The following is a 25,364-nucleotide window of genomic DNA, read 5'->3' on the forward strand; positions in this document are numbered from 1 at the left end:
TGAATCTCAAAAACAAATGCAAAATAATTATGATTTCATTTCTATAAAGTTCAAGAATAAGCAAAAACTAATCTATCATGATAGGTATAAAATCAGTACTCATATCTTGGGAGGTGCAGACTGGAAAGGGGGGCGGGGGAACTTTGGGGGTGATGGAAATGTTCTCTTTCTTGATCTAGGTTATGGTTACATAAGTATATTTACATATTTAAAATCATTGAGCTGAACTTATCTGTACATTTTACTATATGTAACTTACCTTGGTAAAGTGCTGTTGTAATTAAACAAAAAAGAAAGAAGGAAACATCTTGGTGATGAGGGGAAAAAAGGAAGCTCCAAACCTGCTAATGAGGCCTTGAGATGATAAAAAAAAAAAAAAATCACTGCTGTCTTCCCCCATGAAGTGCATAAAATGTGTGGCCAGTACAAGGAAAGGAAAGGAACCACCAATGGCTGAGTGAGTTCTGCACCTTATCATGGACAGTAATAGATGTGTTGAGGTTAGGCATGGTGCCTAGACAGTGAATTGAATTGAAGGGAGCCCAATAAAATATTGTTGAATTGAGTAATTTGCCCCTGGGCCAACATTGTCCTTTTCCTATGCCCTCCAAGAAGGGAATCATGAGTGGGAATCCTCCTTTCTGTATCTTCTCTAAGAACAGGCATCTCATGCCTTTTCGTCTTTATCTTCTAATCTCTTGCTCTCCAGGAGCTTCAGAAATATGAGCAGTTCATCTTTGCTGATCATACCAATATGATTCATGTTGAAAATGTCTATGAGGAGATTTTACATCAGATCCTGCTTGATGAAACTCTGAAAGGTAAGGAAGGTTACCTGGTGCTGCAGGGACTCTCCATAGAGGGGAGCATCCCTGAAACAGGACTCTGTAAGGCCAGTCAGGGAGGAAAAGAGAAGAGGAAATGGACATTGATGAGGTAGGGAGACAGACAGTGAGGGGAGGGAAGGAAAGAAGGAAGGATACTAACCTTGATTGAGCGTTATGATTAAGCACACACAAAGCTGGCGCTTTAGATATTATTTTCCCTTTTTAATACAAAAATATGCATGCTGTGAGATGGGAATTTTAAGTTTCATTTTACAGATGAGAAAGTTGAGGCTTAGTGAGATTAAATCTTGGGACTCTCATGAAGAGCTGTCTTCCTCTTGCTATTCCAGACAGAACAAAGGGAAAAGGGCTTTTCTTAGGCACAGGCTTATAACTGCCCCTGCCCCCCACCCACCAAAGCTGAGAAGAGGCAATTCCAGCAGCAAGGCTTATTAATGGCTCTCTCAACACATTCCCAGTCTCCACTCAGCCAGACAGAAAAAGGTGCAGGGTGATGACGCAGTGCCACACTAGTCTCGGTGGGACTCTGGCACCCAGTATCCTCAGGAATAATGCCTTGCCTGGGATTGGATTGTGGATAGGAAAACTTTGTTTAAAATATGCTAGAGAGGGCTGGGCACAGTGGGTCACACCTGTAATCCCAGCACTTTGGGAGACCGAGATGGGCAGATCACTTGAGGTCAGGAGTTCGAGACCAGCCTGGCCAACATGGTGAAACTCCGTCTCTACTAAAAATATTTAAAAATCAGCTGGGTGTGGTGGTGTACACCTGTAATCCCAGCTACTCCAGAAGCTGAGCTAGGAGAATCACTTGAATCCAGGAGGCAGAGGTTCCAGTGAGCCAAGATTATGCCACTGCACTCCAGCCTGGGTGACAGAGTGAGACTCGGTCTCAAAAAAAAAAGCTGGAGAGGGCCACCATCAAACTGTGGGCCTGAAACATATCTGGTCTCCTTTGGGAAGGTCTTGAGTATCACAAAAGACCTTCCTCAATGAAAACTAGCCAAGCACAAGCCCCAGGTCCCAGTAGCTAATTCTAGGGAATCCAGTGAGACCAGCAATATGAAGATGTCCGCACAGTGCCTACACAAAGGAAGGGCTCGGTCAAGGCCACTGCCAGCCCACCATGTGCACCTTTGGGTGATTTAGAAAAAGACTCCTTTCCTCCAGACACTTTATTGCTGTCTGTTAGAAAATTGTCACAATATATTGATTTTGTTAGAGAAGGAAACTGCAGCTAGATGCTGAAAAGTTATGCCGAATACACAAATCTGTACTGTCTTTGATATGAATGGCGCCCCTGGGATGTGATATTTTTGGGCACTACAGCCCCCACGCAGCCATAAGTAGGAGGCCTGTGGTCAAAAATGTCACCTGCTGTTGTTGTTGTTGTTATTGGATTTGCCCCTCTGAAACTAGCCCTTTGAAACTAAGCTAGATACACACGGATCTTCATTTTGGCCCTCTCCTCTGCATGTGCAGTACTGAGTCCTATTACACATTCAGGACTGTAATGCAAGGTAAAGCAGAGAAGTGTAAGGCCTGGCCTGCCCTAGAAGATTTCAGTCCAGGTGGTCAAACTGGAGCCACCCATCTTAGCAGCTAATAAAATGTGCTGGGGCCTCCCTGAGGGATACGGGTGATGCTATTGCAGACCCTGAGTGTCTTGAAAACAAAGGCTATAGTTTATTCCTCTCTGTATTCCCAGGGCCTGTCCCATGTTAAATGCCCTGCAAATGTTTGCTGTTTGAATAAATGAATGAATGAATGCTACAGAGGCTCAGAGTTTGGAAAGAGTTTATAGTCTTTGGTCATCAGGGAAGGCTCCCTGGATGTAAGCTGGGTCTTGAAATGGGGAAATTTGGATAGCCAGAGAGGCTGAAAGGGGACTTTGGCTTCTCAATAAAATCAGAAAATCCAGGCTGACCAGGGCAGAGTGTTGATATCATGTTTTGTTTTCTGATGTCTCTCAGTGATAAAGGAAGCCGCTATCTTGAAGAAACACAATTTATTTGAAGATAACATGGCCTTGCCCAGTGAAAGTGTGTCCAGTTTAACAGATCTAAAGCCCCTCACAGGGTCAAACCAGGCCAGCCCTGCCAGGAGAGCTTCTGCCATTCCGCCAGGAGTTCTGGGTAGTGAGACCCTCAGTAATGAAGTATTCCAGGAGTCGGAGGAAGAGAAGCAGCCTGAGGTCCCTAGCTCGTTGGCCAAAGGAGAAAGCCTTTCTCTCCCTGGGCCAAGCCCACCCCTGGATGGGACTGAGCAGGTGATTATTTCAAGAGTGGTTGACCCCGTGGTGAATCCTGTGGCAGCAGAGGACATAGCAGGACTCCCGGGCACACGCTCATCAGAGCTAGAGTTTGGAGGGACCCTTGAGGATGAAGAACCCGCCCAGGAAGAGCCAGAACCCATCACTGCCTCAGGTTCTTTGAAGGAGCTCAGAAAGTTGCTGACAGCGTCCATGGAAGTACCAGTGGACTCTGCTCCAGTGATGGAAGAAGATACAAATGGGGAGAGCCAAGAAAATGAAAAAGAAGAGGAAAAAGAGCCCAGTCAGGCAGCTGCCACCCATCCCAACAACTGTGAAGAAAGTGAAGTCAGCGAGAGGGAGGCCCAACCTCCCTGTCCCGAGGCCCATGGGGAGGAGTTGGGGGGATTTCCAGAGGTAGGCAGCCCAGCCTCTCCGCCAGCCAGTGGAGGGCTCACTGAGGAGCCCCTGGGGCCCATGGAGGGGGAGCTCCCAGGAGAGGCCTGCACACTCGCTGCCCATGAAGGAAGAGGGGGCAAGTGTACCGAGGAAGGGGAGGCCTCACAGCAAGAGGGCTGCACTTTAGGTTCTGACCCCGTCTGCCTCAGTGAGAGCCAGGTTTCTGAGGAACAAGAAGAGAAGGGAGGGCAAAGCAGCACGGCCCAGGCCACAGCCAGTGTGAATGCAGAGGAGATCAAGGTACCCCGTGTTCATGAGTGTCAGTGGGTGGTGGAGGATGCTCCAAACCCGGATGTCCTGCTGTCACACAAAGATGATGTGAAGGAGGGAGAAGGTGGTCAGGAGAGTTTCCCAGAGCTGCCCTCAGAGGAGTGAAAGGGACAATTTGGCTAAAGTCTTTCTCTGAACAAAGCCAAAGGGTTTTAGGGGTACGCTTAGGGGTTGCGTGTAAGCTGTTACCAAAAAATTTTTAAGTATTTTCTTAATTTGAATAATAAAACCAGAGGGAAATGCACACGGGGCATGAGCAACTGAGGCAAACCTTTGTGGAAATGAATTGTCCTACGATGAATTTTTGCTTTAGCATTTTAATAAGAATTACAAAGGCAATGGCGTACTTGGGGTGAGAGGGAGCTGAGGATGTCTGAGGAGGGAATAGTATTGCAGGGAAGACTGAGAAAACAGCAGGATGACAGTTTTGAATATACTCTGCAGTTTTCAGTGGTGCAATCTTCTTATGCACTTTAATGCTTTTTAATTTTGTTTGAGAATGCAAATGTATACTATAAGTCTAGCTTTACTATCTACTATGCCTACTTCACCATCTCTTAAGGACTCGGCATTTGTCCACAGTCAGGCTGCAAGAGAGGGTAGGTCATGAACAGTCACCCCTGCTGGCTGTAGCCCCACAGAGGCAATCATGCCCAATAGATTCAAGAGAAGCTAAGCGGAAATGGAGGGCGGAAGGTGTGATCTGTGGGACTGTCTGGGCCTGTTACTCATCCTGCTATCAATTTCTTATTAATTAATCTTGATGATTCTTATTAATTAATCACATTTTCAGGAAATTCAGATGAGGCAAGAAAATTTTCTTGGCCTGGGTAAGCCTGAAAGCATTCCAAATTAGGCTTAGACTGTGCCAAGGGCTTAGCTAAGTTATCGAGCTTAAAACCCATCAATTAAACAAACATTATTTGAACAGTTACTGCATGCCACGCACTGTGTTGGGCTTAGTAATAAAAAAAAGAAAAGATAAGGTGCTCGTTCTAGCATAAATTAAAAGGTCCAAGGGAATTTAATCTGGAAGAGAACATATGCCAATTTTCAAACTATGACAGCTTTTTTTTTCTCTTTCCATTCAAACAGTCCTGGTTCATTCCCAGAAGGGCACAAAATGAATGAATAAATAAATAAATGAATAAAGACAAAGGCCAAGGTGTATGCCCTCAAGTTCCAAAGATGTTACCAAAAGCTGAAATCATTTATTTGGTCATTCAGCAAGCTGAGTCTCTGTTATATACCAAGCACTGGGGATACCATGGTGAAAAAGAACTTTGTTCCTTCCTCCTAGAACTTACATTTTAATGGAAATAGACAAAACACATCTTCTTAACGGATGGTGACCTATAACCATTAATGTTGAAAGTGGAAGAGACTTACTTCCAAAAGATTAAAAGGAGTTCTTTTCTCCTTCAGAAAAATACCAGATCATTTCCTAAAGTCTCCAGTCCCAGGTATTACATCTTCGTTTCCCTCCCTGACTTTTTTTTTTTTTTTTTTTTTTGAGATGGAGTCTCACTCTGGCCGCCAAGGCTGGAGTGCAGTAGTGTGATCTCGGCTCACTGCAACCTCTGCCTCCTGGGTTCAGGAGATTCTCCTCTCTCAGCCTCCCAAGTAGCTGGAATTACAGCCGTGCAGCACCACTCCCGGCTAATTTTTGTGTTTTTAGTAGAGATGGGTTTTCACCATGTTGGCCAGGCTGGTCTCAAACTCCTGACTTCAAGTGATCCACCCACCTCAACCTCCCAAAGTGCTGGGATTACAGGCATGAGCTACCTGGCCCCTCCCCAAATTTTAATATCAGATCTCAACATATTTGTTGAGAACTTGTTTAGATCATCACTATCGAGTAAATTTTTATCAGTTCTTTAGAGCATTTGCTTCACACACAGTTCAACCATTTAACCAGAAATTAAAATATCACCCTCTTCAGCCCTCCCATGAAGAATTTCTAGGTCATAAACATGAATAACAATCAGTATCTGTATAATATCATATTTAATTGTTGCAACTTTTCTTGGAGTGTTTAAATCCTCATGTCTTTGAGGGATCCCACCATAGGTGAAGAAAGTAAAGAGCACTTCTCCCTCAGTCTCTGCTTTCCACAGTACTCACTCATATCCTGGCATTTAGCATGGTGTGTTGAAATTAGGTTTACTTCCTGTCTCTCCAAGAGGCTCCTCTCTTAGAGGACAGAAACTAGGGTTTAGTCATCATCTGTGCTTCCTGCTAGAAACCCACAGCCTTGAATAATGGCTTCCTGCCTCCTTAAGTCACTTTAATATCCCTGGTGCATAGGACCTGGCATGTGTCAGGCTGTTCGGGAAATGTGGGAACTGGACACCCAGAACACTGCTGTGCTGGGGCTATTTGGGGCCTGCTGTCAGGCAGAGAGACGTTTTGAATTGGGCTTTCTGCCCTTGTTGAGTTTTCTCTTAAGTAAAGTCCAAAGTCCAAGGGGCAGACGGCCAGATGCACTGCCCAGGAAGGCAGGAAGCCAAAGAAGCAGTGCCCAGCCCCACAAAGACTACCCGACTCCCTGGGACAGTAGTGTGGAGTCCCAGCCCAGGCTGACCTCACACTGGAGCTCCCTAGCTTCCTTTCTTTGCTCAATGCAGGGCTTCTTGCACCCCCTGGAAAGCTAAGAGACTTTTTTCAACCCTAAAAGAGAGTACATTTCACTGCATTGGATAGATGAACATCAGTGCCCTAACTTTATCCATCATGTAGGTCAGGAGGACTGGGCACTCTTTGGCGGGATGTACTCTAGAATATAATCAAAGAATTTTCTGTACATATTTCACTAAAGACAAGTTCTTGGGCTGGATGCGGTAGCTTACACCTATAATCCCAGAACTTTGGGAGGCTGAGGTGGGAGGGTCACTTGAGCCCAGGAGTTCTAGACAAGCCTGGGCAACATAGCAAGATCTCATCCTTACAAAAAATAATAATGGTGTGTGCCTGCAGTCCTAGCTACTTGGGTGGTTGAGGCAGGAGGATTGTTTGAGTGAGGGAAGTTGAGGCTGCAGTGAACTATGATTGTACCACTGCACTCCAGCTTGGGCAACAAAATGAGATGCTGTCTCAAAAAAAAAAAAAAAGACAAGTTTTCTAGAATAAGCAGGATGATTGTTTAATTTGAAGATGGAACAGGGAACTAGAGTGCATTTAAAATACTCTGTCTTCATTTTAACATGTTCAATGGAATAACTTCACATCACCATGAGTTTCTTTTGCTTTTCATACAGATTTGTATGTGTCATTTCAGTGGTTTCCAGATTGGAGCAAGGTTATTCTGATCTAAATGAACAGCATTTTTTTCCTTAGCCTCTGTGTGCCACTCTGGGTATCTCTCCTATGGGCAAAGCCATTGGAAATGCATAAAACCTCGAGACATGGTTTTTGGCAAAAACTCCATGACTTTAAACTAGTTCTTTTACTACTGACCTTTCACAAAGAAAAAATATTTTCCTTGAAAAAAATTGGGCTTGTCATTTTTTCCCTTGTAGCTTTGAGCAGAGACACAAGCGCCTTGGATTACACATAGTAAACTTTCTTTAAAAAAAAAAAAAAAGATTTTGGAGACTACCAGGGTAAGATTCCAACTTGTCCAAAAGCTTTCTGGCCTTACATATTTTATTATAAAAATTCTCAAGTCTGGTTGTGTAGTCTCCTATGTCGGAGCTAGTGATTTCAAAAGGTTTCACAATTTCCCCAAGACAAAAGTGATTTTCGTTCATTATAATAAGGTTAAGTGACATGTGATTCATAGCAATTTTGATGTGGAGAAGGGAAGGACATCATCGACTTAATAATAGTATCAGTCGGTGCAACAGTTGGCAACATGTGCCTTCACACTTTACCATAAAGAGATGGGTTTGAGGGTTTGTCTTCTAAAGTCTGCAGCTTCAAGAAAAAAAATCGACACTGTGGATTGACTTTTCCGGTCACTATATAAAGCAAATAAACTTAAAACACTTTGTAACCATGTATTTACTCTGCCAAGTGCCTATATTCCAATAAAATGTTCATCCTTGAAGAGCTGACCACATGTCATTTATTTGGAAGGAGGCTGGTTTCATCTTTTAAGCAGATGTCACACTTGAATTGTGAGGTACAGCCTTCTGAAATGAAAAGGTGAGTCACTCTTGCTGTATCATGGACCTTTTACTTTTCTGTTGTCAGGAAGGAATCTGCAGGGAAGCCACTTAAGGTCAGGTGTAATTATGCTTTGATAATGCATATGCTTACGTCTCCAGGAATTGGATTACATTCATGATACAGTGGGCAATTACTCTTGATGTAATTGAACTGCTGTTCAAACTGAAATTTATTTTCAGTGGGTAACATTGAGCAAAACATTCATTCTTTCTGTAATTATATATAAAACAATATTTATTTGCCATGTCCACAGTTGCTCATTTATCCGTGGATTCATTCATCAAAAAAATAATGACTGGTCACCTCCTATAAGCAGGCACTCCAGTGGGTGGTGGAGAAACAAGTGAACACAGTAGACACGATCCCTGACATCAGCAAACTCAAATTCCCAGGGTGGACCTGGCCAGGGAGAACCCCAAATGAGTATTTACTTCCTCACCTGGCCTACATCTTGTCTATATTCTCACCTTTAACTCTAGTCACACCAATAGCTTCAGGCGAGAGAGGAAGAAACATTGGAGAAATCAAGTCCACCAGTGAGGGGGGCACTTGGTGTGGCCCTTCTCCCCCTTCCATACCAAACTTCCAGGATGCAAAAATCACTTCCAGAGTGGCCCCCTCAGACCTTCTTCCACTTAGAGCCAAAATTCAGATTGGAATTAAGGGACAGGGAGTTGATTTGAAGCTGTTTGCAGAGTTTTTTCTGAGGTCATATGTTTATTGGGTGTGGCTTGGACAGGACCCATGAGTCTTGGGAGGGTCAACTAAAGCTATTCTCTCCTCAGCCACACTTGGAGCTGCCCCTGCTTGAACACCACTGAATCTTTGCCACATTCTTCCTTTTGCTAAAAACATCTGGCTCTCTCATCTCCATCTGGCCAATTCCCACTTCTCCTGTAAGCGTCAGGATAAGTCAGACTAAATCCACCCTGCCCCCACAGCCAGTAACACTTTTCTGAACTCTCATCCTAATTTTCTTGCCCCCTTCTGGTCATCCTCTCTCACTCTACTGCAGCATTTACCTTGCCTGTGCCTTTGGGACAGGTACCCTGTCTGTAATCTTTGTAATCGTAGCAAAGGAATACAAACCTCAATAGCAAATGTTTAATGCATGTTGAAGGGACCGGGCATGATGGTTCACACCTGTAATCCCAACACTTTGGGAGGACAAGATGGGCAGATCACTTGAGGTCAGGAGTTCGAGACCAGCCTGACCAACATGGCGAAACCCCGTCTCTACTAAAAATACAAAAATTAGCCAGATGTGGTGGGAGGCCCCTGTAATCCAGCTACTCAGGAGGCTGAGACAGGAGAATCACTTGAACCCGGGAGGCGGAGGTTGTAGTGAGCCAAGATCATGCTGCTGCAGTCCAGCCTGGGTGACAGAGACTCTGTATCAAAAAAAAAAAGTTGAAGGAATAGATAAATAGCATCCATCCATTCCAGAGGTAGGAGACAAGTGGAGATATAGCTGATGATCCCTCAGCATGCCATAAGTGGCTGTGAAGCTGGTAACTTCATTTACCCTCAGCCTGCTGGGAGAGTTCCATTTCAGTGATGAAAACTGACCATAGTTTGTGCATACCCACACCTCTGGGAGGGAGCTTCAGAGCCGAGTTACCCCCAAGTCAAGCTAACTATCAATACTCTGAACCGCTTCCTAGTTATCAGGGCAGTGGCCGCCACTGGATTTTCTTAAGGTCTCTATGATGTGATCAATGCAAAAAGTTAAGAAAGTCACCCTTGAATTGCACCCAAGTCTGCAAAACACAAGCAAATGCCCAAGAGTTCATGGACAGCATCTACCTCTGGCAAGCTCTTCTCTTGTGGATGGGCAGGGAACAGAGAGAAACAGATATGGTCCCTGCTTTTTAGTGAGCTCAGTCCATTTGGGAAGATTGAGAAGCAAATGATGGTTCTGCAGGAAGTGGAGGAAGGGTTCTGGCAGCACAAATGTAGGGCAGCTCCTGAGTCTACTCAAGAAACGTCAAGTTTGGTTGTTGAGCTTTTTTTTTTTTTTTTTAAGTTCTAGGGTACATGTGCACAATATGCAGGTTTGTTACATAGGTATACATGTGCCCTGTTGGTTTGCTGCACCCATCAACTCATCATTTACATTAGGTATTTCTCCTAATGCTATCGCTCCCCCAGCTCCCCACCCCCTGAAAAAACACATGGACACAGGGCAGTTGTTGAACTTCTTAAGCCTGCTCTTTATTTCTTGCCTCCTTTTTCTCTTCTCTATCATAAACCAACATCCAAAATCCAGCTGCCTACCCTGAAGGAGACTTTTACCAAGACCCCTTTATGGCAGCCCCACACACTCTTTCCAGGAATCGGGGTCCTCTGGGAATGCTGCTCCAGACCTCCCGCAGATTCTGTTGTGTTTCTCCACTTCTGGACTCCACACAAAGCAGTATACATGTATAGTAGCAAGAACTCCCTTTGTGTTAGCAATTCCAAATTGGGGTGAGGGAGTAAGAAGACACAGTTGGGGTGGGAAAATGGAGGAATTCCTACAGGACCCTGAGGGGATTTTGAAGCTAAGAGGTGGCTTCTCCTGGTGAGACTTCAACTTTCCCCTCCTTGCTCTGTCCTTATTCTGTGCTATTGCCTGGACCATGTAGGGAACAGCTTTTGTGCACACTGGTTTGAGAAAGGTCATATGAAGGAAAAAAGGAAGGTGTTTCTATTTCCATCTATTGGAGGCTTCAAGTTTTTTTTTTATTATTTGTGTGACTGGTTTATTGAATAATATTAATTCCATGGGATAACAGTCATGAAACAGTTTTATCTTTCTGCAATTACTAATCCTGCATATGCCCTGCCGAATCTCTTTGCATTGGCAGCAGACCCCTATAATATCTTGGGCAGGTATCATAATTTCCTGGTCCCCCTTTCTTTCTAAAAAACTTAAAAAAAAAAAAACAAAAGCAACTCAGCATATTCTAGTTGGAAATTTCCATCTCATTTCCATGTCAAGGCCAAGCTTTCATCTAAGAACTTGGTGTTGGGAGGTAGACTTTAGTTCTTTCAACCCCCTATCTCTGCCCATTTATCATGGGGAGGGACTTAGGGGTGTGATCTGTCTGTTGCTGCCCTTTCTTAAGTTTTGAATCATTAAATTTTTTATTCCGTTGTTAGAATAGATGGTGTTCCCCATGTACTATTTGTCAGTCAGGATTCATTCATGGATTCATTAGTAGACATCAATAAATATTTTTAATATCAAATAATATTTATTGATATCTACTAATATGCTGCAGACTGCTAGGCCCTGGGAATGGAGTGGCAAACAAAACAATCAGCCCTTGCCTTCACTACACTCAGACTTCTGAGTTATCTTTTCTGCACCTTCAATTATTCAACTTAAGGGAGATACTCTTAATATAAATGAGCCTCTCTAACTTTTCAAATTGCATTTTGGAATTCTTCACTAAATCACCTACAAACTTGGTTTACTTTCTTTGAGATTATGAGAAAGTTGTATGGCTGTCAACTCACTGTGTTACCTCGGGCTGTTCACGTAACCTTTACAAGAATTCATTTCTTTGTAGAACGAGAATAATGGCACCCACATCACAGAATTATTATGAGTATTAAAAGAGATAATGTGTAATAGACATTTAAGCACAGATGAATAAAGTGAGCCTCAGAGAAGTTAAGCCACTTCCTGAAGGTGACATAGCTAGTAACTAGTGGAACCAGGCGTGTCATATTGCAATTGCTACAAAACGAAACCACTCCAAAACTCAGTACCTCCAAACAGTAAGCTCAGAAGACTACAGGTCAAGCATTAGGTGCCTGGCTTGCTCTCTCAACATTTTTGGGAGTTGGCTGGCTGTATGTTGGGTCTAGCCTTGCCCCAACTGGGACAGCTGGGCTCTACTCCATGTGGTCTCCCAGATTTCAGCAGGCTAGTCCAGGCTTCTTTTGGTAGAAGCAAGGTTCAGAGAGAGAGAGAAAGAGATTGACAGAGAAAGAGGAAGTAAAAGGGTTTTTGAGAGCTGGGCTCAGAACTAGGGCACTGTCACTTCCTCCATGTTCTATTGGCCAAAGCAAGTCACAAGGCTGACCGAGGTTCAAGGGATGGGAAGAGGTGCAAAGTCATATTGCATTGGGCATGAGTCCAGGGAAGCCATCGACTGGGGCCATCAGTGCAATCTGTCTACCTCACCAGGATTCAAAGGACTCCTGTTTGACTCTAAAACCCATACTCCTGTTTCCATACTGTACTAACTATAAACACTCACACAGCCAACCTTGGTCACTCTCACACACTTCCCCAGTGCCTATTCGCTGCTCTAGTCAGACTCACCATGAGGTGAACGAAACATAATTGTTTCCAACTCCAAGCCTTTGACCTATTAAAGAATCTTAATTTTTGTATTGGTTTTGGAAATAAATTTCCTATTGAAAATAACTTTAAAAACTGATAAACCTTGTAAGAAGAAAGATCTAAAGAGGTTTTTCCTCCCTAAGTTAGCAACAGAATTCACATCACTTATATACTGCTTCAGTTCATTATAACGAGATCAGTGGTCATGGTCAAAATGTTAATTATCTCAAGGTCAGTGAGAAAATTTGAACTGTGACAAACATAGTTTATAACTTCAAGTAAAGAAGCACAATTTTATCCGAGAAACATGCTAATGACAGATGCAGTGTTCTATAGAAAACAATTGTAATGTTCGGGAAAGTTTACAGTCCTTGGGTGATAACTATAAACATAAACCCAATTTTGAAGGAAAACTCTTGTCTCCAAAGTAAAGCAAAACAAAACAAAACAAAAACTAGCTAGAAACTCAATTTCCTGCCACCAAACAAATAATTACCTTACATACAACCTTTATCTTGCTTGGTTAATAATCTTTATTGTTTTGTAATCCTAAGAACTGATTTGTAAGTATCCCTCACTCCTCTCCTTCACCTGTTAAAATATAACTCCTAGGATATAATATTCTTAAAAGCACTTTACCAGATTTTGCTCTTCTGGTTTTCTCACTAGAATATTGTTGTCCTAGTGACCTACTTCTTTTAAAATTTTACTTAAGGCTGAATATAAGATTTTGAGGCTTGATAACAATTTTATTTTGTTAGAACAATTTTATTCTTCCTCTTGTAATATGCCATCTCAGCAAGAATGCTTTTTCCTTTTCCTGTCTGCCCAACATGTAGACCACATCAGGACTCCTATTCTGTTCCTGGCATCATTTCAAGCCTCCTTTCTATGAATCCCATTGGCTATTATATCTGACAACATTGATTTTGGCATTTATGTACCACCAAAAAATTTTTAATAATTTCTCGTGTTTTGACACCTGACCAGATGGTAAGCTTTTGGAGGACAGGGAGTTTTCCCTGCATGTCTCAACACTCAATGTATTCATAGAATCATAAACTCTTAGAGTTGAGAGATATTCTAAATTTCATCCAATGAAAATGCATTCATTGTACTTGCATTTCTCCTTTAAAATTTTCCTGCTAAGTAGTCATTGCCAAGATGGGAAATTTGCTATTCCCCTAAGGAGGAGCACAACCCATTTTCAGACAAATTTAATAGAGAGCAAAACTATTGCCCTCCCATTCTCCACTCTTCCTCCACCACCATTTCTGATCATAATTTTCATTCCATAGATCTAATTCTGTCCAACAGGGTTGTACACAACATTTGAATGAGAGCTTTCAAACATCTCCAAACAACTGAGACCCCTTCTCCAGGATCAATATTCCAAAGACCTTCCCTTTTTTTATGTGGCATGGCTTTCAGTCCCTACATTGAGTGTTTTTACAAACTAATTCCTTGTTTATTCTTTTCTTCCTTGAAGCAGGTCCCTCAAATTACCCCTCCTCTCCTTCAATAACCTCTACATCATAGCCTAACACATTTTCTCTTGAGGATCTTCTCTCCCCAAACCCAACCCAGAGTAAGGCACCTTTTTTCACTTCCTTCCTTGCTGTCTTCAAAGGAAAGCAAGGAGCATTTTTTTTTTTTTTGGCAAAGCTTTGGCTTCCAAGCACTATAGGAAAATAAATGAGATAAAATAATAAAAACTCTACAAGTTACAAAAAATGAAAAGTTCTTATGTTTAAGTTTCCAGGTCTACCATATTTTACTCCTTCTGAGGAGGTAAAAGGAAGACTTGGTTGTCAGTTTGCTACTTATTTGTAAAGGTGGGGCTCACCAACATTCCCTCTACTTCCGACCCCAGCTTGTAAAAGGCCATATGAACCCATTCCTTCAAGAAAACACCTTACCCGCAGAATGCAGTTCAGGAAAAACAAGTGCTTCAATGGTTAAATGGTTAAATGTTATAGATATGGGCTTCTAGGCTGCAGTCTCTACTGGATTATCTTACTAGGAACAAGCTTAACATTTTATTCTTCCTCTTAGAAAGCTTTTTGTTGTATTCTGTGCATTTATTAATCTAATTTTCACCAAAACCAAAATGGATATATATCAGGGGAACCCACCCTCAATATTTCAATGTAGGTTCTTTCTATTTTCCCTAAGTGTTGGCCGGCTGAGAAATAAAGAGAAAGAGTACAAAGAGGAATTTTATAGTTGGGCCTCTGGGGGTGACATCACTTATTGGTAGGACCATGATGCCCACTTGAGCCACAAAACCAGCAGGTTTTTATTAAGGACTTCAAAAGGGGAGGGGGTGTACGAACAGAGAGTAGGTCACAAAGATCACATGCTTCAAAGGGCAAAAAAGGAGAACAAAGATCACAAGGCAAAGGGCGAAATCAAAAACTCCTGATAAAGGTCTATGTTCAGCTGTGCACGTATTGTCTTGATAAACATCTTAGAAAACAGAAAACAGGTTTCGAGAGCAGAGAAGCAGTCTGACCTCAAATTCACCAGGGTGGGATTTTTTCCCCACCCTAATAAGCCTCAGGGTACTGCAGGAGACCAGGGTGTGTTTCAGTCCTTATCTCAACCACATAAGACAGACACTCCCAGAGCGGCCCTTTATAGACCTCCCCCCAGGAATGCATTCCTTTCCCAGGGTCTTAATTATCAATATTCCTTGCTAGGAAAATAATTCAGTGATATCTTCCCTACTTGCACGTCCATTTATAGGCTCTCTGCAAGAAGAAAAATATGGCTCTATTTTGCCCGACCCCACAGGCAATCAGATCTTATGGTTGTCTTCCCTTGTTCCCTGAAAATCGCTGTTATTCTGTTCTTTTTCAAGGTGCACTGATTTCATATTGTTCAAACACACATGTTTTACAATCAATTTGTACAGTTTAACACAATAGTGCTCCTGAGGTGACATACATTCTCAGCTTACGAAGATAACAGGATTAAGAGATTAAAGACAGGCATAAGAAATTATAAGAGCATTATTTGGGAACTGATAAATGGCCATGAAATCTTCACAATTTATGTTCAGAGATTGCAGTAAAGACAGGCATAAGAAATTATAAAAGTATTAATTTGGGGAACTCATAAATGTCCATGAAATCTTCACAATTTATGTTGCTCTGTTGTGGCTCCAGCTGGTCCCTCCATTCAGGGTCCCTGACTTCCCGCAACAGATAAATAAAACAAGGGCTCAAAAAAATGTCAAGGATAGAAATAAGGATTTGGAAGTCAATGGCATATATATTGATAGTTAAAGCTGTGGGGGTGGATACAATATCTCCCTTGCTGGGCGTGGGGGCTCTCACCTGTAATCCCAGCACATGGGGAGGCTAAGGCAGAAGGATTGCTTGAGCCCAGGAGTTCGAGACCAGCCTGGGCAGCACCTCTAGGTAGAAAAATTAGCCAAGCGTGGTGGTGTGCACCTGTAGGAGCTTGAGATGGGAGGATCACCTCAGCTACTTGGGAGCTTGAGGTGGGAGGATCACCTCAGCCAGGGGAGGTCAAGGGTACAGTGAGCCATGATTGCACCACTACACTCCAGCCTGGGCAACAGAGTGAGACCCTGTGTGTAAAAAAGAATATCTCCCTAGGAGAATATATAGAAAAGTGAGCTAGCAAACTTACGGAACATCTATGTTTGTGGAGCAGGAGGAGAAAAAGTCAAGGTCAGAAAAGTAGTCAAAAAAAAAATTAAGAGTATAAATGATGAGCAAGAAACCAAAGAAGACAACTTGAAGAAGGGAATGGCCAATGTGTCAAATGCGGCTGAGGTCAGGTAAAAGGCATGAAATGGGTCCATTGGCTTACAAAAAAGTCATCAGTACCTTGGTAAGACAAACCACATTGCAATGAAATGTGAAGGTAAACACACTCCGGTTTGTCTGCTGTAGAGTGTGTTACCCCAAACTGAATCTGATGTTCTAAGTGTGGTCTGACCGATGGAGTAAAGTGGGATCCTCTTCACTTTGGTCAATCTACTCTGTGTCTACCAAGGTAACTTCAGACCAAATTAAGGTTGTGGAGTTTGTTTTGTTTTGTTTTTTGGCAATCCCACTTACTGCACCAATCCAATGACTCATATGAAATGCAATCTGCTTAAACCTTATGTCATTTCCATATGAAGCAGAGGTAACCATAACTTCCAACTCTGTGCTTGTACAGTTGAGTTTTAAAACTAAATTCAGAATTCCATTCAGCTAGAATTTACATTGTTAGCTTCAGTTCTTTGTTCCAGCCTATGGAAATCTCTATTCTAATTCTGCCAACATTAGTTATTCTCCTGGCTTTGTGTCATCCATAAATTTTATTTACTCATCATCAGTGTTTCCATCTAAGTTATGAATAATGTCAAGTCCCACACATTCAGGCAAGAGTTGGGTGAAAATTGGAAGATATGGCTGGGTCTGAAGCCAACAACAATTGTCAAAATGCTGACACTAGTAGGTCTGAAGCCAGGGGAATTAGTGAGTTTGGTACTAAGAGTTGTTCAAGGATGGATGGGCAGTAGATAAGGGATGATGCAGAATCCAGGAACTCAGCCAAATTACAACCCAGAGGAGCAGATTCAATACAATGGGCAAATCTGGAAGCTAAAGAAATTGAAGGAACACCTGAAGTCATAGCACACTCAATGAAGGAAATGCATATATGAATACTAACTTTTATTTCCTCCCTTACATATGCAAGTGTATCTTTCCTTAAAAATTTCAAAGACTTTAATAAATAAAAACATGATAAAGATAGGTCTTCTAGCTCTTTCCTTAGGACCTTCTTCTATGTGAAACTTTTTTGGATTGGCCAGGTGACCAACTACTAACACCTAACAACTATCTTCTACTTCATTCATATTTTCTTCCTGTCTCCAAGGAGATGAGATTTTATGAGTGTTTTCCATTTTCTGTTTCTATAACAGAATACCAAATACTGAGTAATTTCAAAAGAAAGGAAGCTTATTTAGCTCTTGGTTCTGCAGGCTGGGAAGTCCAAGATGGGTAACTGTACCTGGTGAGGGCCTCATGCTGCTTCATAGCCAGGTAGAAAAGTGGAAGGGGAAGCTCATATGTATGAAAAAGGAGACCAAACACAAGAGGCAGACTTGCTTTGTAACAACTCGTGGGAACTGATCCAGTCCTGCAAGAGTGAGAACTCACTCATTCACAGGAGAGGGTGTTCATCCATTCCTGAGCTATGTGCCTCCCTGACCCAAATACTTCCCACTAGGCCCCACTCCCAACACTGCCTCATTGAGGACCAGGCCTCCAACACATAAACTTTTGGAGGATACACAAACCACAGCAGGGAGAACAGGAAAAGAGCATGGCTTTTCACTGGGATTCCCATGTTTTATTCCACAATTTTTTCTGTCCTGGAATTTCATCAGGGATTATTATTATTATTATTATTATTATTTGAGATGAAGTCTTGCTGTCTCCCAAGCTGAAGTGCAGTGGCACAATCTTGGCTCACTGCAACCTCTGCCTCCAAGGTTCAAGTGGTTCTCGTGCCTCAGCCTCCCAAGCAGCTGGGATTACAGGTGCCCACCATTACACCCAGCTAATTTTTGTATCTTTAGTAGAGACAGGTTTTCGCCAAGTTGGCCAGGCTGGTCTTCAACTCCTGACCTCAAGTGATCCATCTGCGTGGCCTCCCAAAGTGCTGGGATTACAGGCATGAGCCACCACACCTAGCAAGCATCAATATTATTTTTAACACGTTAGCATAGCTAAAATGAAAACAAAATTGAATGCTGGTGAAAATGCAACTGGAACTTTCATACATTGCTGGTGGAGATGCAAAATGGTATGGCCACTTTGGAAAACAATTTGGCAGTTTCTGATAAAGTTAAACATACTTTTACCATATGACCCAGTAATATTACTTCTAGGTGTTTACTGAAGAGAAATGAAGACTTTTGTTCACACAAAATCTTCTGCAGCTGTCTATAGTTGCTGTTTTTATAGTTGTCAAAAACTAGAAACAATGCAAATGTCCTTCTGATGGATGGATAATCAAACTGTGTTACATCCATATGATGGAATACTATTCAATAATGAAAAGAAATGCTCTGCTGATGTGTACAGTAACATGGATGAATCTCAAAACAATTAGGCAGAGTGAAAAAAGCAATACAAAAAAAAGATGTCATACTATATTATTCCTTTTATATGACATTCTGAAAAAGGAAAAAACTATAGGGACAAAAAATAGACCATTGGTTGCTAGTAGCTAGGGATGGGGGAGGGATTGACTATGGAGGAGCATGTTAGAGAATTTTGGGGGATGATGGGCCTGTTCTGTATCTTGACTATGATGGTTACTCCATGATTGTATATGTCAGTGCTCATATTATGTTGTTGCAGAAGTAATTGTGGTTTTTGCCATTAAAGGTAATGGCCCTTTGCCTTTAATGGCAAAAACCACAATTACTTTTGCAACAACCCAATAAAACCATATCCTGAGTGACTAAACCATATAAAAGTGTAAGTTTTACCTACTTGTAAATTATACTTGATAACCTGATTAAAAGAATTTTTTTTATATGGCCCAAATTTTCAATACTAAAGGAATCATTAAATATATTATGAAACATTTATACAGTAAAGCATTACATAGTTGCATTGGACTTTGTTATACCTTCTGTCTGCCTGGCAGCTTACAAATAGCCTTCCTATATGTGGGAAATTTCTCCCCTTATAAGTCTACCTGTTCCTAAATTAGAAGTCATCAGCTTCCTTTTCCACTCTCCCTGCAGGTAGGGTATGGGTAGTCAGACTCACTCTTACAAAATTTCAGTTCAACAGTCTGATAAGAAGAAGGAGCTGTCTATGAAAAATTTATTCTGCTGAGGGTGGTGGATCATGATAAATAGATATCCAGCTCTCAATGTGGCAGTAACAAAGGTTCTAGCAGAGTAGGACCCTCCAGAGTCAGTGGTGCAGATTCTTCAAGCCTGGTTCTTGGGCCCTCCATGAGATGAGCACATTTGCATTAATTTAAATTTTAAAATTACTTACTTAAATTATTAAGAGTGTTGTCTGCAACCAAAAACTGGAACTGATAGAATAGTCATTGAAAATTATGCTTATGACCAGAATCTTACCAATGTGCGCTATGACTACACCATGAATTCAATGGTTTAGACCATCATTGAAAAATGTGGCTTGTGCCTGTCCATGATTTCTACAACTCTAGTGCATGTAGGAGGTGAATGCCATCATCCCCAGCAAGATACAGCCCGTGTCAGTCATCTAATGAAGTAGATTTTGAGTCTCCTAAACTGCAGGAAGAAAAGAAAGATAACTGTTTTCTCCAACTACAGGTCTCCAAACTCACAGCTGCGGCTGTGATGAATTTCAAAACACCAACAAGAGCCATTTGAATCTCTCTGCTGTGCAATTTATTTTCAATATATCTGGGTGTAGCAACCTTGAAAATAATTGTTTACAAATTATAATAATATGGGAAGGTCTTAGCTATGGTTTTGAGTTTTAAAAAATAGTCACAAGAAGATTAAATATATATACATAGGCAAGAAAGCCTGGAAGAATATTTGCTGGAATGGTAAGAGTTGCTTGGGATGGTGAGATTGTAAACAGTTATGATTGTCATCTGTTTCTCCTCCCTGCCCTCATGTTCCACAATGAAGATGTATTACTATCAAAATCAGAAGAACATGTTCTTGGGCAGGGTGCGGTGGCTCACGCCTGTAATCCCAACACTTTGGGAGGCCGAGGCAGGCAGATCACGAGGTCAGGAGTTCAAGACCAGCCTGGCCAACATGGGGAAACCCCATCTCTACTAAAAATAACAAAAATTAGCCGGGTGTGGTGGTGTATGTCTGTAATCCCAGCTACTTGGGAGGCTGAGGCAGGAGAATTGCTTGAACCCAGGAAGTGGAGGTTGCAGTGAGCCAAGACCGTGCCACTGCACTCCAGCCTGGTGACAGAGCGAGACTCTGTCTCAAAAAAAAAAAAAGAAGAACATGTTCTTAAAAATATTTTTAATTTGCACTTAAATTTGGTAAAAGAGTCCTCTGTGTTCTCAGAACCCCATAGGCTAAGGGATTCTCCGGGTGCACTTACTCTGATCCTTAGGCTCTTCAGCAGTGATATATAACTGGGAGTGACATATAAATGGAAAGGAAGAAATCACCAGAAATTTTTGCCAAGTTAAAATTGGCTCCCTAAAATAACCATTTGATGAGTACTGTTCTGAAGGACTCTGCTACTCTCTGAAGTTCTGACCTTGACTCAGACCTTCACCAGATTTCCTATGGTGATGCCCTGGCTGTTTTTTTGTTTTTCCTTTTTTTTTTTTTTGGCAGAGCGGGGCAGGTGGGGGTGACTTTTTTCCCACCATGGGAACCTGGGCACCTGGGCATGGTGAGATGTGACAGACTGCCCAGCTGGAAGTTAGCAGCGCACAGGTTATACTTTCAGCTGTGTATTACTGAGGAATCTCCCAAGAGGCCGAACATGAACGGCAACTTAATTTAAGCCCATTTCTACTTGCCTGATATGCCTTAAGAAATTACAAATACAAAAGAGACCACACTTATTAAAGCCCAACATGACATGCTGTGAAAAACACAACATATGGTTATTTGAAGTCTGAAAAGCCTACTGAGTTTTAAATTTTTCATTAGAATATCCTTTGATGTATAAACGTGTCCTTTTTGATTTTCTTTCACAATAGCGGTTTCTAGATCAAAACCACATATAGAAACTTTCTCCTGGTAGGGAAAAATTACCTGAGATAAAATTGCTAGACTCTCTTAAAGAGTTGAGATTAAACACATGAGCACAAAGCATTTTAAACACATCATGAACAAGACAACCTCAAGATTACCCTTTAAAGTTTAGTAAACCCATAGAAATTGGAGAGACACTTCTTTAAATATTTTTTCTTCGTATATTACAGTTATCATGGAAGTTGCTACTTTGTTCCACTTAATTAAAACTGATGACCCATCCGGGCCTGGTGGCTCACGCCTGTAGTTCCAACATCTTGGAAGGCCGAGGCGGGCAGATTGCTTGAGCCCAGGAGTTAGAGACCAGCCTGGGCAGCATGGTGAAACCCCATCTCTACAAAAAATACAAAAATTAGCCAGGCATGGTGGCACACACCTGTAGTCCTCACTACATGAGCGGTTGAGGCAGGAGGATCACCTGGAGGTCGAGGCTGCAGTGAGCTGTGATCTCACCACTGCACTCCAGCCTGGACAACAAAGCGAGATCCTGTCATAAACAAACAAACAAACACACACAGACACAACAACCAAAAAATCTGATGACTTTTTATAAATTATACACAGCTACTATCAAGAAATATCTATTTTAAAAAGGAGAGGCTGGGTGCAGTGGCTCACACCTGCAATCCCAGCACTTTGGGAGGCCAAGGCAGGTGGATCACTTGAGGTAAGAAGTTGGAGACCAGCCTGGCTAACATGGTGAAAACCCAACTCTACTAAAGCAAAAATGCAAAAATTAGCTAGGCGTGGTGGCACGTGTCTGTAGTCCCAGCTACTTGGGAGGCTGAGGCAGGATAATCACTTGAACCCGGGCAGAGGAGGTTGCGGTAAGCTGAGATCACGCCATTGCACTCCAGCCTGGGTGACATAGTGAGACTCCATCTCAAAAAATAAAAATTAAAATAAAAACAATTTTTGAAAAAAATTTGTTTGACTTGGCAATATTGTAGTTAAATCCTTGAGAATAGGGATTATGCACTAAATTTTATTTCCTGCTATCAAAACTAGTGTTAAGATGTGAATGATGAAGGTCTTGTGAAGTATGTAAAGTTTGCTTTCTCCTTTTCTATTACCTGCTTGGTCCTTTAACTCTCATCCCTAGCACTTCAGCTAGTGTTTCCCAGTTCTTTTTCTCTGTTATATTTTAGATGGACCAATAAAATGTTAGCTATCAAGGACTAATATTCCTGTCTCAGTTAATGCTATTTTGGATGCAAGTAACAAAACTTTACTCACACTAGCTTAGGCAAAAAAAAGGAAGCTCATTTTATGGTTATAAAAGTGTCTCACGAAGACTGAAGAACCCCAAATCCATCTGGCATAACTCCTCCATCTTTCACTGAGTCTGAGGCTGTCTCGTCTCCTATTTGTTTGTCTCCTCATATCTCTCCATTCTCACCTGACTGCAGTGTAGCTTTCTCTACTTTTCTGTGCATAGCCCCTGAGTTTATTTATCCTTATTTGTAGGAACTAGGGAAGACTAACTATAATTTCTGAATCTCAATTCAAAATTCCTGAGAGAGAGACTCTCTGAAATCTAATTTGGGTCAGGTATCTACATCTGGTCCAAATCAGCTGTAGTCAGGGGATGAGGTGACATAGTATATATCTGGCCCAGCATTTCCCAAAGTTATTTGAACACAGAACTTTATCCACCCCCATCCCTGGCTCTGATGGTTGTGGTCAGGGGTGTGTTATAGGGCACACCCATTCATATCCTTCAAAACAGAATTTCTCAAAATGTCATTTTGGGATCTTCTGATCTAATTTACCACTTTAATATTACGAATGACTAAACTTAGACCCAAAGAGGCAGAATAATTTGCTTAAATTACCAAGATAGTGGCAGACTAGAGATTTTGATTTTGAGCTGAGGAACTTGACATTTTATACCTTCAATTGAACCTGGATATCAAGAAGAAGGATAATGGCTACCCGGTCCCCAAAAAAGCCCAAAATCAAGGTGTCAGCAGGGCCGTGCACCTTCTGAATGCTTTAGGGGCAAATCCTTCCCTATCTCTTCCAGATTCTGGTGGCTCTAGGCATTCCTTGTATGTAGCTGCATAAATCCAATCTCTGCCTTAGTCTTCATGTGGCCTCCTCTTCTATGTCTGTTTTCTCCTCTTTCGTTTCCTTTAAAAAAAAAAATTTGTCATTATCTTTCAGCCTCACCTAGATAATCCAGGATGATCTCATCTTGAGAGCTTTAACTTAATTACTCTGCAAAGAGCTTTTATAAGGTAAGATCACATTTATAGGCTACAGGGATGAGGCCATGGGCATAACTTTTGGGGGCCATTATTCAAACCGCTGCAAAGGCCTTATGAGGTATATTGTAAGGTACTTAAAAGGAATTTTTTTTTTTTTTTGAGATGGAGTCTCACTCTGTCGCCCAGGCTGGAGTGCAGTGGTGCGATCTCGGCTTACTGCGGCTCACTGCAAGCTCCGTCTCCCAGGTTCACGCCATTCTCCTGCCTCAGCCTCCCTAGTAGCTGGGACTACAGGTGCCCACCACCACGCCTGGTGAATTTTTTTTTTGTATTTTTTTAGTAGAGACAGGGTTTCACCGTATTAGCCAGGATGGTCTTGATCTCCTGACCTTGTGATCCACCCGCCTTGGCCTCCCAAAGTGCTGGGATTACAGGCGTGAGCCACTGCGCCCAGCCTTAAAAGGACTAAGAGTGGTAAGAGGGAGCAGATGGAAGAATAATGGGTTGGAACTTTTCTTCTTAAAAATAAAGGATGCAGGATTGATAAAATGTAGTAGCATCCAAGAAAACGCAGTATCTTAGTTTCCGAGAAATTTACATTCCTATCTATTCCTTGTTCATCGATTCCAATGATTCCATTGATCACTTGATTCATTCATCTAACATTTTCTAACAAATATGTATTGAATTAACTAAAGAAAAGTAATCAGGGGTCAAAACTTGGAAAGATTAATATTGTCAACAAAAAGAGCCAAACTCTAAAATATTTGAAGAGATTTATTCTGAGTCAAATATGAGTGACCATGGCCCATGACACAGCCCTCAGGAGGTCTTGAGAACATGTGCCCAAGGTGGCTGGGGTGCAGCTTGGTTTTATACATTTTAGGGAAGCATGAGACATCAATCAAATACATTTAAGAAATACATTGGTTTGGTCCACAAAGGCGGGACAACTCAAAGTAGGGGGTGGGAGGGCTTCCAGACTATAGGAAAATTTAAACATTTTCTGGTTGACAATTGGTTGAGTTTGTCTATAAGACCTGAGATCAAACAGAAAGGAATATCTGGGTTAAGATAAGAGGTTGTGGAGACCAAAGTTTTATCATGCAGATGAAGCTTTTAGCTAGCAGGCTTCAGAGACAATAGGTTTCAAAATGTTTCCTATCAGACTTAAAGTCTGTGTTGAGTTAATGCCGGAGAGGTATAATGAGGCATGTTTGAACCCCACTTTCCATCATGGCCTGAAACAGACTCTCAGGTTAAGTTTTAAGAGTCCTTGCTGTCCATTCAGATGGTTGGGAGGTCTTAGAATTTTATTTTTTGTTTACAATATCAAGCATAAAAACTAAAGTTTGAGAGATAAACGCATAGGTTAATAATGTCCTAGTGGGGTCAAGTCTCCTGCAGAGGTAATGACTTTGTAGGAGGTGAGGGAATTAGCAAGTGAATATCTTGCATAAGAACATTCTAGGCAGAGGGAAAAGCTAGAATAAAGTCCCGAAGGCAGGACTGACCTCGGCATGTTCAAGCCACAGAAAGGAGGCCATGTGGTTAGAGTGTCTAAGAGGGTGACACAGGACAGAGGTCATAGAGATGATAGAGTAGAAGGAAGTTGATTACGAAAAACCGAAAATGTTGGCTTTCATTCCACTTGTGCACTCACCTTAGAACGAGCAAAGAGCTGAATCAAGTTCTCAAAGTTATCTACTGCTACATACCCAACCACCCCAAAATGTAATGGTGCAAAATAACAACTTTGTCATTTCTCACAATTGTGGGTCAACCATGTGACTGCAACAAGCTGGCAGCTTAACAGGTTGGAGGGTCTCAGGTGGCCTCACTCACAGGTCTAGGATGTTGGTGCTATTTTTCAGCTGGACCATTCTTTCCATGTAGTCGCCCACCATCCAATAGAATAGCTTAGGCTTCCTTGACCATAGCAGGAACATTCCGAGAGCCCAAAAGGGAAAGCTGCAAGGGATCTTGAGGCCAGAGCTCTGGACTTATACATTGTCATTTTCACCACATTCTA

At 41.9% G+C, this 25,364-nt stretch overlaps 1 protein-coding gene across 2 annotated transcripts in view; it reads left to right on the plus strand.

The window, feature by feature from the left end:
• NIBAN1 (niban apoptosis regulator 1) overlaps positions 1-7,876 on the plus strand; it is a 253,588-nt gene extending 245,712 nt beyond the window's left edge. For both annotated transcript variants that reach the window (XM_055233612.2, XM_055233611.2), the window contains exons 13-14: positions 710-821; positions 2,822-7,876. In XM_055233612.2, coding sequence (XP_055089587.1) covers positions 710-821; positions 2,822-3,933 — 1,224 coding nt within the window. In that variant the 3' untranslated portion in view covers positions 3,934-7,876. The remainder of the gene's footprint in view (positions 1-709; positions 822-2,821) is intronic.
• The last annotated feature ends 17,488 nt before the right edge of the window (positions 7,877-25,364 follow it).

Source organism: Symphalangus syndactylus, chromosome 19, assembly GCF_028878055.3.
Source record: "Symphalangus syndactylus isolate Jambi chromosome 19, NHGRI_mSymSyn1-v2.1_pri, whole genome shotgun sequence".
NCBI classification, from domain to species: domain Eukaryota; kingdom Metazoa; phylum Chordata; class Mammalia; order Primates; family Hylobatidae; genus Symphalangus; species Symphalangus syndactylus.